General features: G+C 38.6%; 1 protein-coding gene across 2 annotated transcripts in view; it reads right to left on the bottom strand.

Annotated features, from left to right (window-relative positions):
* Nucleotides 1–12,815, bottom strand: part of AGL (amylo-alpha-1, 6-glucosidase, 4-alpha-glucanotransferase) — a 71,479-nt gene extending 58,664 nt beyond the window's left edge. The window contains exons 1-5 of one of the 2 annotated variants that reach the window (XM_023191312.1): nt 12,485–12,815; nt 11,775–11,924; nt 3,693–3,903; nt 2,982–3,148; nt 130–333 (exon numbers count right to left, since the gene is read on the bottom strand). In XM_023191312.1, the coding sequence (XP_023047080.1) occupies nt 130–333; nt 2,982–3,148; nt 3,693–3,903; nt 11,775–11,856 (664 nt within the window). In that variant the 5' untranslated portion in view covers nt 11,857–11,924; nt 12,485–12,815. Of the gene's footprint in view, nt 1–129; nt 334–2,981; nt 3,149–3,692; nt 3,904–11,774; nt 11,925–12,484 lie in introns of those variants that run through there. The other variant, XM_023191313.1, reaches the window with a different exon arrangement.
* Between the last annotated feature and the right edge of the window lie 3,280 nt (nt 12,816–16,095).

A 16,095-nucleotide genomic window follows, 5' to 3' on the forward strand; every position in this document is an offset into this window, starting at 1 on the left:
TTTTTAAAATTTATGTTAGCCCCTTTCCTTTCCCTTTCTTTCGTCCCTTCCCTTCTCCTGTTTGTGTGTGTATGTGTGTGTGTATAAATTCTCATCAAAATTAATAAAGGCAGTCAATGAAGCTCATACCAGTATGATTGTAGACAACATCAGTAATACAAATAATATTCCATTCCTTTCTTAATTTTTCCACTAGCTGTCCAACATCATTCCAGGTATACTTTCTATTAGGTCTTGAAAAGTCAGGATTTAATTCTAACTGATTGGCAAGGGAGTAGGATGACCTAGATAGTCCAAGAGTCTGCAATGGGGTAAAATGAATCATGTTGTAGCCTGCAAAGCAAAGAAAAACCACTGTAAAAACAAACAAACAGAATCAGCCTAAAATGAAGAAAATATAAATTTAAACTTTCTTAATTATAAATAGCAAGGCAAGCATGCTACTAAAAAAGAAGTCAAACACTTGGGTTCTACTACCAAGAGTTTAACAGACTTTAAGCAAGTTTATTTAAATCTTTCAAGATATCAGTGTCCTTATACACAAGACAGAGATAATGAGGCAATATTTGAAAAAATTCACACACACTGCCTATTACAAAATTTATATACTTACATGTCTTTCAGCTACTTTTTTTTTTTTTTTTTTTTTTTGAGCCTGAGTCTTGCTCTGTCGCCCAGGCTGGAGTGCAGTGGCCGGATCTCAGCTCACTGCAAGCTCTGCCTCCCGGGTTTATGCCATTCTCCCACCTCAGCCTCCCGAGTAGCTGGGACTAAAGGCGCCCGCCACCTCGCCTGGCTAGTTTTTTTTGTATTTTTTAGTAGAGACGGGGTTTCACCATATTAGCCAGGATGGTCTCGATCTCCTGACCTCGTGATCCGCCCGTCTCGGCCTCCCAAAGTGCTGGGATTACAGGCTTGAGCCACCGTGCTCGGCCATCAGCTACTTTTAATGTTCCACAGTACTTGTATTCTGTTTTAGTTATGTCAGTGAACTTCTCATTCCTTTCTTCATATATTATTCAACTCAAAAGCAGAAAATTAAAATTGAGATCAGGTGCAGTGGCCTGCACCTGTAATTCCAGCACTTTGGGAGGCGAAGGCAAGAGGACTGCTTGAGCCCAGGAATTCAAGGACAGCCTGGGCAACACAGTGAGACTTTTGTCTCTACAAAAAATAGATCAGACCACTGCACTCCAGTCTGGGTAACAGAGTGAGACCTTGTCTTAAAATATATATATATGGCTGGGCACGGTGGTTCATGCCGGTAATTCCAGCACCTTGGGAAGCTGAGGTGGGCATATCACTTGAGGTTAGGAGTCTGAGACCAGCCTGGGCAACATGGTGAAACTCCATCTCTACTAAAAATACAAAAATTAGCCAGGCGTAGTGGTGCATGCCTGTAATCCCAGCTACTAGGGAGGCCGAAACACAGGAATTACTTGAACCCAGGAGGCTGCAATGAGTTGAGAATGTACCACTGCACTCCAGCCTGGGTGACAGAGTGAGACCCTGTCTCAAAAAAAAAGAAAAGAAAAAAGAAAAAATTAATATTGCCCTTTGCTTAAGAGTAATATACAACTTAAGTTTCATTTTGCTCTTGATATGTATGATAGCACATATCTTCTACACAAAAGATGGTTAAGCAATGCTTGTTGAATTAAAATGATAAATAATGATAACACATTTTCCTTCACTTTTCAATAGCTTACTTCCGATTTTTATATGGTAAAGTCTTAGAAATGATAATTGTTTCATTATGGAGTTCCTTCATTTCTTAAGCTGAACCACAAAATTTGCCATTTTTATAGGTTAAAAATGGTTAAGTATCAAAAATTTAATATGGGCTGGGTGCAGTGGTTCATGCCTATAATCCCAGCACTTTGGGAGGCCAAGGCAGGTGGATCACGAGGTCAGAAGTTTGAGACCAGACTGGCCAACATGGTGAAACCCTGTCTCTACTAAAAATACAAAAATTAGTTGGGCTTGGTGGTGGGCACCTGTAATCCCAGCTACTCAGGAGGCTGAGGCGGGAGAATCATTTGAACCCAGGAGGTGGAGGTTGCAGTAAGCCAAGATTGTGCCATTGCACTCCAGCCTAGGTGACAGGGCAAGACGCCATCTCAAAAAAAAAAAAAAAATTTTTTAAAAATATGGTTCTATCTACTTATAATACCAAATATAATAAGAAACAAAATTAAACATAGAGGCAAAAAGATATGGTTTGGATTTGTGTCCCTGCCCAAATCTCACTTCAAATTGTAATCCCCAATGTTGGAGGAGGGGCCTGGTGAGAGAAAGCTGGTGGATTTCCCCCTTGTTCTCATGATAGTGAGTGAGTTTTCACAAGATCTGGTTGTTTAAAAGCATGTAGCACCTCCTATTTTGTTCTCTTCCTCCTTCTCTGGCCATGTAAGACGTGCCTGCTTCCCCTCTGCCTTCTGCCATGACTGTAAGTTTCTTGAGGCATTCCCAGCCATGCTTCCTGTACAGCCTGCAGAACTGTGAGTCAAACCTCTTTTCTTTTTTTTTTTTTTTTTTTTTTTTTTTTTTGAGACGGAGTCTCGCTCTGTCACCCAGGCTGGAGTGCAGTGGCCGGATCTCAGCTCACTGCAAGCTCCGGCTCCCGGGTTCACGCCATTCTCCTGCCTCAGCCTCCCGAGTAGCTGGGACTACAGGCGCCTGCCATCTCGCCCGGCTAGTTTTTTGTATTTTAGTAGAGACGGGGTTTCACCGTGTTAGCCAGGATGGTCTCGATCTCCTGACCTCGTGATCCGCCCGTCTCGGCCTCCCAAAGTGCTGGGATTACAGGCTTGAGCCACCGCGCCCGGCCAAACCTCTTTTCTTTATCAATTACCCAGTCTCAGGTAGTTCTTTATAGCAATGAGAGAATGGACTAATACACAAAACTTTTGAAATCTGTATCACAGAGGATAATTACGTTTATTTTTTTAAATAAGAAAAAGAAAGCAAGCTGACATTACCTGATTCTTTTGCAACCCTAAGTCTGCTTTCCCATTCATCAAAAGGTCCCAAACACTTAGCTAAAAATGTCTGAAGAGTAACACAGTCCAAGGGTAGCATATGATTATCAGCACCAACACGTAAAATGGGGTCCACAACTATGTAACCTCCACCACTTTTCTCATTTCTAAGGGAAAAAACAAAACAAAACTTTTCAGTCATTGAGAGAAAAAAAATCCTCATATAATATAGTCTGACTCTAACTAAAAGGTTAATTGTCCCAAATAAAATATATTTATTTCTAAGCACATAAAATCATTTTAAAAGTTGCAACAAAACTTAATGGAAAAGCTACTTTTACCCTTTCACAATCTACATAATTACATGTATAATACACAAAATATCCAATAATGTTGGTTTAATGAAAAATAAGTATACTAAAACCTATCAGTAATAACAAGGGCATGCAAATAAACAGCAACCTATAATCAGATTGCATGAAATGACTACAGTTTTTAAGATGTTATTTAAAATACATTTACATGATACTTTAGCTCTGCAATGGGCCATACAATTACCTCCTAGAAATCAAAGAATGTTCCATTTGCATCTCAAGGAAGCACTGTAAAAATTGCACTGCCATGGTTCATACAGTAACATTTACAAATTACGTAACTTCAAATTACAGAATAAATTAACTTTTTTTCTCGCAAACAAAACACCTGACTTACCCTTGAAGGAAATAATACTGAAATGAACCAGATTGTTGCAGATTAAGTTTACAGTATTTATCAGAATCATCTTCTCTTTCTGTTGGATTTTCCCAATCCAGAGAACGGAATTTTTGTCTATTAAATGTTTCTCCAGGAAATGGGTAATTTGTAAACACGGTAACTGCTTTTCCCTGTAAAGTTGGGCCTAATCGGAACTGTAGTTCAAACCCTAAATAAAAAGCACATTTTAATAAACTCATTGTAGGGCTTAAATTACCATGATTGAAAAAATACATGTTTTATTTAAAAAACCTTCAATTTTCAAATTATGTTTAACATAACTCCACAAACCTAATGCTGTTTTGGCACTACTTTGTATTCCAATTTAGCTGAATTTCATATTTTAGCAAGTATAGTAAACATCATAGAGCTGTCTGCTCTATAATGTCTCTTTCTCCTTCCCCTGGAAACTCATTCCCATTCATATAGCAACTCTGGGATGTGCAAATTCTTATACAACCCGATTTACCATGATCCCCCATCCTCAACCCTGAATTAAGTACCCAATGGTGGGCATCTGAGGAGAGACCTTCTCTAGTATTTTTCTAACTGCAACAGAGAAAGCTGGTTTCTCTATGGTGTCAGAAAGTATGTGATAGTATGTAAAACTTGGGAGCTACCATGGGATAATTATCTCACCATACTGAGACAGCTAGTCTTCACTGACAGAAGTCAACCTCTATAGAGGCAGAATTCAGAATTCTAACAGGAGTTCTGAAGGCAACTGAACCCGATTGATGTCTGCTCAAGTCCAGTGATGTGCTAATAAAGATTTAGCAACTGACTAGGGTGGTGGGAACCTCTGACTTGGAGTGTTTGCTGACTTTCTGGTGGAAATAATCCCAACATGGACAATCTTAAGCTACCAACACGACAACATTGAACGTGGAAGTGGGAAGGGATGTGCACAATCAGCTCTTGTGCGCCAGCACCTCCAACACACTACTGCCTATACCCCTATGCTTCATGGTTTAGTTATCAAAGCTGTTCTTGTAATCCTGAGAGCCAATGCATTTCTACTTTTGCCCAAGTTAGGTTATTTTTTAAAAAACATACCTTAGACTCGTGCACTGTGCTACAAGTATTTTGCCATAAGAGAAAACAAATAAGCACATTACAGCTAAAACTGCACTGTGAAAGAAACGTTTTGGTTGGTTTAAAGCAGACTTTAAACTTTCTTTATAATTATTACAATATGAAAATACTATGGTCAAGTCTATTAGAAATACAATACATATAAATGTTAAACATGAATATAACTTTCAATTAATAATGGGCAATAATAACTGATGAGGCAGGGAAGTTTAGTTCCACTGAGTAAAATCTTTAATATCTAAGGAATTTCTTTGAGAAGAAAAAAACTTTTATATATTTAATATATATTATTTATAATTTATAATCCTTAATTTATTAAACATCCAACAAAGTAATAAAAGAGGATATGCTAACAGGAATATTTTCTGTGAACAAAATATTTCGGTAAGAGTCACTAAGAGAATGCTGTATAATGAAACTAAGAATTTCTTCTCTAAGCAACTACATGTACTTTTTCTATAATATAATTTGGTATTAATATATTAAGAATGTTTATATTTTTTGATCTAGGAATTTTATACAGATTTTTTGAGAAAAGTATCAGTGATGTAAACAGCGATTATGTATAAAGATATTTATCACAGCCTCATTTATTGAAATTAAATAAACTGACAACAACCTAAATATCTAATGATTGGCAATGATTAAATAAATTATAGTAAATCTACAAGTTGGCATATTATAAAGCCATTACAAAGCATCTTATCAAAAGATATTTGGCCAGGCACAATAGCTCACGACTGTAATCCCAACACTCTGGGAGGCTGAGGCAGGAGGATCACCTGAGGTCAGAAGTTTGAGACCAGCCTGACCAACATGGCAAAACCCTGTCTCTACTAACAATGCAAAAATAGCTGGGTGTGGTGGTGTGCACCTGTAATCCCAGCTACTCAAGAGGCTGAGGCAGGAGAATCGCTTCAACCCAGAAGGCAGAGGTTGCAGTGAGCCAAGATCGTGCGACTGCACTCCAGCATGGGTGACACAGCAAGACTCCATTAAAAAAAGTAATAATAATAACTACTTTTAATTTATTTTATTTTGTTACATTTTACATATTTATGTAGAGCTTTTAAAATATCTTCTGGAAAAAAGTATGGCTGAAACGTGGCAGTAGGCAGGGAGGTAGAGTACGTACACCATAATACTACTACACATAGGGGAAAAAGGCAGGTTACACATTGTTTAGATAGTATAATCCTAAATTTTTAAAAACAAAACACAGAAAAAATGCTTTTTATACATTTGCACGATTTTATAATTGGGGAAATCATTTTAAAATTAGAGCTACAATTATGAAGGGATAGACTAAGAAATAATTACACAAAGAATTAAAACATGAACTAAAATATTTAGTGACTGAGAAGCATAAACATTTACATCTCACAAGAATGACTAAATTTATCATTAGGAGAAATAGTGTCATTTTGAACAAGTACAAATAGCAGAGATTAGCTGTCTAGGTATATGTGTACAACCTGTCCCCCGTTAACTTTATACAAATATTGTTTTTACAATTACACAAAGATTCAGAGAACTTGCAGTGCAAAGGTTAAAACTCATCTAAAATCTCCAAAATAGTACTGGATCAGTGCTCTACCTTCAGAAAAAACCTCAATAATTCCCAAACTAAGTCCTTTATTTATATAATATATATGTATGATGTTCTAATAGATTATGTAAATTACAAAACACAAAAGTTAACTTAATGAGATAAGATATAAATGAAATAAATAATACACTTTATTTAGTTCTCACTAAAAATTAATACTGATAATATCTCTCAGTGAAAACAATGTAACTAAATAAATTTCATTATTTTAAAAAGTCTTGATTTTAATATTTTATAATAAAGTGATTCAAAGATTTCAAGTTCTGTTTATTTTGGGTAAAATCATATAATGATGGAAGAAGCATTTCTAAAACTATATATTCAAAATGCTTTCGCTATAGCAAGGGCTGGCAAAGTATATCCAGCCCAATCCCCATTTCTGTAAATGAAGTTTTACTGGAACACAGCTACATCCATTCATGTATGTTTGCCTATGACTGCTTTCCTGCTACAATAGGAGTTGAGTCGCTGCAGTAGGGAGTGCATTGCCTGAAAAGCTGCAAAGATTTGCGATCTGAACTTTTACAGGAAAATATGTGCCAAACTCTGCTCCACAGCATCAATTTCCTTCAAAAAAGCACTTAACTTTCTCACTCATGTTTACATGAAAGAGTTAAGTTTTTATTTTTTCTGAAAATATTTTCTAAGTATTATTCTATCTAAGACTACATGCTATTCTTGAAAAGGACAAATCTCAAACACTTTCTAACTCATCTTTTAAGTTTGATCACTTCTGTGAGGTAAAAGAACTATTCTTGGTTACTCTACCTCTCCTTATAAAGTAATATAGAGACTCCGTTATTTAAGATAATACAAAGCTACTTAACCTAGCTTAAGTAAAAGTGCAATTCATGGCAACATACTGCAAACAAATGAGGGTGTGATTGTCAACCCCTTCCAGACCTATAACCTCTAGGTTGTCTTCTGAGTATGCCTTTTTTGTTTATAACTTATCTGACATACAAACTGAGAGTGTAATTCATATGTTGTTAACACAGACTGAAAAACTAAAATAGGTAGAAAGAAAATAAAAGAAAGGGAAGAAGGAAGGAAGGAAGGAAGGGAGGGAGGGAGGGACAGATGTTACATTTTCCTTCGGTAGCCCAATAGATATATCAGCGCATACCACAAGGGATACACAGCCACTCTGTAGACCTCTAATGCAAATCACTGAAACTAAAATTTTTATATACAGTAAATGAAACATCAGAGGACCTAGAGTAGGTCAGATTCCATGACTAAGTTTGTTAAAATTAGCTGAGGTCATAGCAGTACATGGTGTGGCTATCTTATTCCTCATACTAATGCTAGGATACTTTACTTGTATTAGCCATATCTCTCGTAGGCAACTAGCATGATGAGGGATTAAACTATTATTGTAAATAAATATGTTCTATCTTTTCCCCTCCACTCAATTTATAGAAACTCAATCTAATCAAAGAACCTTTCTGTATAAATGTTTTCTTTAAAAAATAGTAAAAATTATAAATTTCATCAACCTATTTAAAAGATGTAAGAATTTCAGATTTGGGAAGTACTTACTTTGTTCATTCTTTTTTTTTTTTTTTTTTTTTTTTGAGACTGAGTCTCACTCTGTTGCCCAGGCTGGAGTACAGTGGCGTGATCTTGGCTCACTGCAACCTCCGCCTCCTGGGTTCAAGCGATTCTCCTGCCTCAGCCTCCCGAGTAGCTGGGATTATAGGCACCCACCAGCATGCCCAGCTAATTTTTGTATTTTTAGATTTTTAGGAGAGACAAGGGTTTCACCAAGTTGGCCAGGCAAGTCTCAAACTCCTGAACTCAGGTGATCCGCCTGCCTCGGCCTCCCAAAGTGCCAAGATTACAGGCGTGAGTTACTGCGCCTGGCCTTGTCCTCTCTTTTTCAACTCAGACTGTTAAACCCTTTTCTTTAACCAGATGTGTTTTTAAAATAGCCTTCTCAATGCTTCTTGTCTCCAATGTCCCTTCTCTTCAACTCATCTTTCACATTTCAAATTATCTTCTAAAATAATATGATCACACTATTACTGCAAAAATAGGTGACATATTCTCATTTATAACATTTGGATGTATTTACTGATTTTAACCAGAGTTATAAAATAAACCACATTATTCTTTTTTCATAAATTCTTCACATTTGCCTCTTCAAATAAGTTAGCTGAATTTATAATTTTTGCTAGTTTTAACTAGAGTCTTAGTAATAAATCAACAAGTATTTAACTGTTGCACACTGCACTAGGTTTGTAAGGCTGTCCTTATCCTCACAGAATTTTTATTTTATTTTATATATTTTTTTAAGACAGAGTTTTGCTCTTGTTGCCCAGGCTGTAGTGCAATGGCGTCATCTCGGCTCACTGCGACCTCTGCATCCCAGGTTCAAGTGATTCTGCCTCAGCCTTCCAAGTAGATGGGATTACAGGCATGCGCTACCACACCTGACTAATTTTTGTATTTTTAGTAGAGACGAGGTTTCACCATGTTGACCAGGTTGGATGGTCTCGAAATCCTGACCTCAGGTGACCCACCTGCCTTGGCCTCCCCAACTGCTGGGATTATAGGCGTGAGCCACCGCGCCAAGGCCTTTTATTTTTGTTTTTTAAAGGCAGAGTCTTACTCTGTCACCCAGCCTGGAGGGCAATGTTGGGATTATAGCTCACTACAGCCTTTAACTCCTGGGCTCAAGAGATCCTCCTGCCTCACCCTCCTAAGTTGCTGGGGACCACAGCCAAGCACCATCATGCCCAGCTAATTTTGTTTCTTTTTTGTAGAGATAAAGTCTTACTATGTTGTCCAAGCTGACCATGAACTCCTGGCCTCAAGTGATCCTCCAGCCTCAGCTTCCCAAAACACTGAGATTACAAGTGTGAGTCACCTGCCCTCATCAATTCTTACAGATTTTAACCCTAGTCTGCCACTGTAAGACTAACAAGCTTTTAGACACTGCTTCATTATTCAGCACTTAATAGTTCTGTGCTCATTGTGTAGTTGGAAGTCAAAGGAAGCAGACAGTGAAAAACTAGGGAAAGACTTCACAAAGTAGGTAGAATTCTAGCTGAAAGTTGAAACTTGCCTAAGTGATGGTAAATGGGATTTAACAGATATAAAGGAATCTGATGGGAACAGGGGTATAAGGACAGGCATGAGAAAAGCTGCTGAGAAGGGAATTAATAGGAACGACTTGGGCAGCTGTAAAGATCTATGACATTAATGATGGAGAATAATGAAACATAATCTTGGTTAAGGAAGGTGTAGTCTCATTACAGAATGTCTTGGAAATCAGAGGTATTTAAATTTGATTTTATACATACCACTTAATAAAAAGGGAAGAGACTGCATAAGATTGTTCTGGCATCTATATTCAGCCATACAGAATAGACAGGCAATCAGGGATATTTGGAAAGAAATTGCAAGCTTAAAAAGAGACTGCAGGAAAAAAGAAGAAATCATCAAAGAAGAATATAAGGTTTCTATCCTGAGAACTATAAAAATGGAGACGCCACGAAATAAACAGGGAAGCTGAGAAATAAAGGAGGATTGAGAATGGGGAGGGGATATTTTTGGACATGCCAGATTTAAGCATATCCAAGTTGAGCTATCCTGATGCTATTCTATTGCATAATATCAGGTTGAAGCCAAGGTCCAGAGTGGGAATACATGGAGTGATTCATACAAATGCCTTATATTTATTTAGGGCTTTGTCACTAGAAATTCATGAATTATTAATTTTGAGTCTCAAAACCTAGAAAGGTAGAACAGAAATTACCACTTTCATTTCACCAATAAATTAATGCTCAGAATTGGGGCCATGCCCGGTGGCTTATGCTTATAATCCCAGTACTTTGAGAGGCCAAGGAGGGAGGGTGGCTTGAGACCAGGAGTTCAAAATCAACCTGGGCAACATAGTGAGACCCAGTCTACAAAAAAAAAAAAAAATTAGCTGGGCATAGTGGTGCATGCCTGTCATACCAGATACTCGGGAGGCTGAGGCAGGAGAATTGCTTGAGCCTAGCAAGTCGAGGCCACAGTGAGCCGTGATCGTGCCACAACACTCAGCTTGGGCAACAGAGTAAGACCCTGTCTCAGAAAAAGAGAAAAGAAAGAAAAATAAATGAACGCTCCTAATTAATGTAACTTGCCCCAAGTCAACTTGTTAGCAGCAGAGCCAGGAGAAATCTGGCTCTCTACCCTTGCCATCAAACACTGAAAGCTTCCAAGAAGAAGAAAGCTCAAGGCCTTTCCTCCAAAAGGAGTCGTCAGCACATAGGCAACAGTTGAGGCCATGAGACTGTGTAACTCATTCTTTGAAGGAGAACAGAAAAAGAAAGAATTCCTAGCAGATACCCATAATTAATTAAAAAGTGAAAGGATGAGAGCCCAGTAAGAGACACCAAGTTGACAAGAATATGCAACAGGGTAGGGGAAAAAAAAAAAAATCAAAACCAGAAAAGTGCAGAGTCAGGAAAGCCAAAAATGGAGTAGGTACTTAGTGATTTTAAATGCCAAAGTTGGAAAAAGACACGGATTTGGCATGAAGATAACACATTGTATGTGTGACATTTTTTTTTTCCAAAAATTTAACTCTTAAAACATTAGGGAAACTAAAAAATTCCTTCGAAGTGTTTATGACTATCAACATCCATCTGGTACATTAATAAGGGTGATTGCATTTTTCATATATTACACTTCTTCAATGTTGAAAAATTACAAAGGTGAAGAAAACAAAACATCTATTAACTAGTCTTGTAGAAAAGTAATTTGATCTTTTAAATACAGATCAAATATATTTCAACATAACCAGATGAGTTATTGCACTTTTTATTTGGTAAGAAAATATTTTCAGTTTTTACCTTCTCCACATTTGAGAGGTTTTTGATATACATAAGCAATAGTTTACTATACTTTTTGCTGACATCTATTTTGTCAACTCAAAGGTTCAACAAAGGAAAAGAGAAAGAGCTATATAAAGGCAAAACTACACACATACCCAAAGCAAAATTACATACGAAGTAATTTATCAAGTTTTAATAGTAAATGTTATTAGAAATGATATGGTCAATTTTCTGATCATATATTTAACTTCAATCTTAAGGGGAATTAGTATGCAGAGAAAAGTGAGCTATTTTATCCTTATCCTAACATGAGGGATATAAAATAGTTTTAATTCAAATCAACATTCATTAGTGATATATGGAGAACACAGCACCATCTTTGTACAAATGAAGTTTTAGATCTTGGAAATAATATTTATCTTAAACGTTTAAAAAAATTAACAGGACTGCCAATGAATTAAAAGTTTAAAAGATGCAAATGAGCAAGTCAAACAACTTGCTACTGACCTTGTTCAAGTCTGAAGAGGGTCTTTTCCAGCTTCTCCATTTCGTTCAGAAGTAAAATTCGAATCTGTTTACTGTGCCCCATTTTGGCTTCTGGAGGATTTGAAATCTTTCAGAAGAATTAAAAGAACTCCACAGTCGAATGAGTTACTCCTATGAAACAAAAAGGAATTAAAATATCGAAAATAACTATTGACTTAAACTCTCCAGAGCTGACAGCGGCACTTACATGTTCGAAGTGTGTTTTATGCCTAGCAAAGCAACGAAAGAGAACGAATCTTATAACTAATAAGATTCGAGAAGGCAAATTAATAGTTGTTTCCTGCCTTTGAGCACAACGAATAAAACCGAAATAAAAATGCTGTATTATAGAGTCTTACAATTAAAAAAAATTAAAAACCTAGAGCATTCTCAGAGAAAAGCAATACATTCAGGAAAGCCTGAAGTCAGGGGGACATTCCCAGCCCCAAGCCACAGGGCTCTGGAGACTCCGAATGGCACTTCTGCTTACAAGAGATTAGTCTGCTCGAAGATAACAGGTGGGCGATCTCCCCATTCCCAAATTCGGGTCGTCAGCCACCAATGGGGAGATGAGAACAGAGGGAAGCAGTTGTTGCCTCTGGAATAGTTGCCGTAGACAGAAGATGTACAGAGCGAACTATAGATAGAAAGAATGCGCTTCCCGCGAGGCCAGCGGCATTCCTAGCACTTACGCCGAGAGAGTTATACGTGCGGCTTCTGGGGCACTGCAGGACCCGCGACTCTGGTGCTACTGTCGGGGGAGGGGACCAGGAGAAACAGAAGGGGAAAGGCTGGCTGCCTAGCCGCGCACAGAAGCTGCAGCCCAAGGAGGGCCGGGCGCCTTGAAGGGCAAAGGGAGGGGCGGCGGGCGGCTGGGGCAGGGCCGAGGAGGCTGGGTGAGGAGCAAGTGGCGTCTCAGCGACTCCGCCTCGCGCGGGTGCCGGGGCACACCTGGGACCCCACCGGGCCGTGCGCACACTCCCTCCAGGTGGGAGCAGACCAGTCCGCTGGCCCATTTCCGGGAGGCTCGACCCGCTCGCCCAGACCGCTAGTCTCGCGAGAGCGTGGTCACCGCACCGTCTCAGTCGGCTCCGGGCCCAGAGACCTGGAGCCGGCTGCGGCCGAGGCCGGGAGACACGTTTTCTCCTCGCCACCGGGAGGGTGCAGCGGCCAAGGCGCGGCCTTCCTTTAACAACCTGCGAGCTCATAGTTGCACATTAAAATCCCGCGGTACCAGGCTGCGAGCTAGGTGGAGCTGCACAGTAGGATTTTTTGGTGGAAAGGGCTGAATGGTGAGGGGTAAACGACCTGGCTTCTGGTGCCTTTTGTACCACCACGTGATGTATTTCTTTATTTTGATAATTTTTACTTGGCCTAAGTTCTCAGAGCCCTGATTTCTAAGTGTCTAAAATAAGAGTCCTGGCTGCAGCCTTGACATTCCATCCAACACATGTCCATCATTTCTAGTGCTAACAGATAGGACACATGTTCCTGCATGCAGACACAATAGGTAAGGTATGGCCAGTCTGCAAACCATCGAGCATGCAAACACCACTGATACTTAACGGTGTCTAGAACCTACTGATACATAGCTGCGTGTACCTAAGTTACCCTAGATAGACCTGGAGATCATCTGAGATTAAGTTGCACTTATGTTAGGCCAGTAACACAACTTTTTGCAGATGATTAAGGAGATTTAATGCCTGAGGCTAAAGGAAAACCCATCTAACAGGGCTTTTGGAGGGTTCCTAATGATCATGAGAAAATGGACAGAAGATTTGGTAAACTAAGCCTTGTGGGGTGTGGAGAAGATTCTTGCATTTTTTGTTGTGGTATGACTGTAGGTCCAAAGAGGATATAGGTTAAAAAAAACCCATACTGAAGTATTTGTTTGTTTTGTAGATTTCTGAGAATGGCTAATTGCAAATGGTCCATAACTGACTTTGGGAACCCACAGCTCATTTTCTGGCCCCTATTATTTTCCAGGCACATAAAGTGCTGGGAATGCAACAATAAAACAGTCACTGCCCTCAGAGAACTCCTACGTTTTATTGGTGGGAGACGGATAAATTAAATAAATTATACAGGATATATTATATATTTATACAGGATATATTATAATATATATTATATATATTATATACTGTATAATTTATTCCACACTTTCCCCTTCTTATTCTATATAGGATATGATATATCCTATATAATAAGGATGTATTATATCCTATATAGAATAAGAAGGGGAAAATGTGGAAGAGTAAGCAGAGAGAGGTTTGCATTTCTAAATACAACGTTCAGTAAAGTGATGCCAAACTGAGAGAAAGAAGGTAGAGGATGTCTAAGGTAGAGGGTTACATGTAGAGGTATAGGAAGTACAAAGACCATGAGGCAGGAGCATACTTGGTGAACCGAAGAAGGTCACCATAGCTGAGTGAAGAAGAGAGTGGTAAGAGATTAGGACAGACAGATGGGGCAGGAGAGGGGGTCAGGAGCATGGGCAGGTGACCAGATCTTATAAGGCTTTGTAGGCCATTGCAAGGACTTGGGCTTTTAAACTTTGGAAAAAAAGCCATGGAGATTTTGAACAGAGGAGTGACATAATATGACCTTTTAAAAGGATCGCTCTGCAACTTTATGGTAAATAGTTGAATAAACTGTAGAGTGTAGCAAGGAAGGAAGCAAGAAGACCAGTTAAAAAGCTATTTTAGTTATCCAAGCAAGAGAAAGTGACTTGTGTGTGTTTTGTGTGTGTCGGGGGTTGGGGGGATGGGGGGGAGGTGGTATAGCAGGTGCTGAATTCTGGACTATTTTGAAGGTAGAACCTACAGAATTGGCTAGTGGAGAAAGGAGTCAAGGATGATTCCAAGGTTTTTGGCCTGAACGACCAGAAAGCACTGTCCAATAGAAATATTAAGTGCCACATAGGTCATTTAAAATTTTCAAGTAGCCACATCAAAAAAGTTTTTTAAATACAAAAACTAGCCAGGCGTCGTGGCACATGCCTGTAATCCCAACTACTCCAGAGGCTGAGGCAGAAGGATCGCTTCAACCTGGGAGGTGGAAGTTGCAGTGAACCCAGATCATGTCACTGCACTCCAGCCTGGGTGACAGAGCGAGACTGTCTCAAAAAAAAAAAAAAAAAAAAAAAAGTTTTGAAAAAGGTAAAATTAATTTTAGCAATATAATTTACTTAATATATCCAAGACATCATTTCAACATCTAACCAATAGAAAAAGTTATTTTATTTTATTTTATTTTACTTTTTGAAACAGGGTCTTGTTGTCACCCAGGCTGAAGTGCAGTGATGCAATCATGGCTCACTGCAGCCTCAACCTCCTCCCTCAGCCTTCCTCATCCATCTCCAGTAGCTGGGACTACCAAATGCATTACATTTGGTAAAAATATTATTTTTAATAATATATACAATTATTTTTAATAATACAGACACAAAGCTTCTGTGTCTGTTACTAATGTTTTGGTGTACTGAGTCATGTGTTCTTACTGGAAGGATTATGGTTAAAAACAAGATTACAAGATTGAAAGTGATTGTTCTGGATTGCATGCTGTGTAAAATGAGAATTCATGATTATGAAGTGGTGCCTGGTGTTGAATCCTAGATCTGCCACTAACTAGCTGTGAAGCCTTGGATGGTACTCAACCTCTTTGGGCTTTGGTTTTTCCAACTGTAAAATGGGGATGAAAGTAGTATCTGTTGTTAAGTAAGTGAGGGCTTAGAACTGTGCCTGATGGAGACTAAGTACTAGTGTACAAACAAATGTTAGCAGAGTGAGGCCCTGACCATGTTGTGAAAACAGATCACATTTACGTTTGTCTTCAAGTTCTCCCTTTTCATGCCCCCTCCCACTTTCAGTCTCTCCTATGACTATCTCATTACACTGCCCTCCTGTCGATCACTGTTTTCCGGGGCTCCAAAATTAGCCTTTCCTGCTGTCCTTCCTCCAGTAAAACTCTCACTTTAATGCCCAGTGTTGCAATTAGACATAAGGAGTAAAAGAGATCAATGACATCAATTCCTTTAGTAGTGATTTATTCTCATACAAATGCTTGAATTTTACAAGATTTGTAAATCCAAACGATCTTAATCTTGGAAATTTCATATTTTGAATGAAAATGAAGACTGTTAAGTAATGGAACCATGATTAATATGATGTGCCTCTAAGATTAATTTTACAAGCTACATAGTGTCTATTTTAAAAAAGAAAAGTCACATTATTGTGCTATTTGTGAAGTTCTTGGAATGCCAATGAATTTGTAGTCTAGGGCTACAGTGGTGCCATGTGCA

The sequence above is a fragment of the Piliocolobus tephrosceles genome, chromosome 1, assembly GCF_002776525.5.
Source record: "Piliocolobus tephrosceles isolate RC106 chromosome 1, ASM277652v3, whole genome shotgun sequence".
Taxonomy (NCBI): domain Eukaryota; kingdom Metazoa; phylum Chordata; class Mammalia; order Primates; family Cercopithecidae; genus Piliocolobus; species Piliocolobus tephrosceles.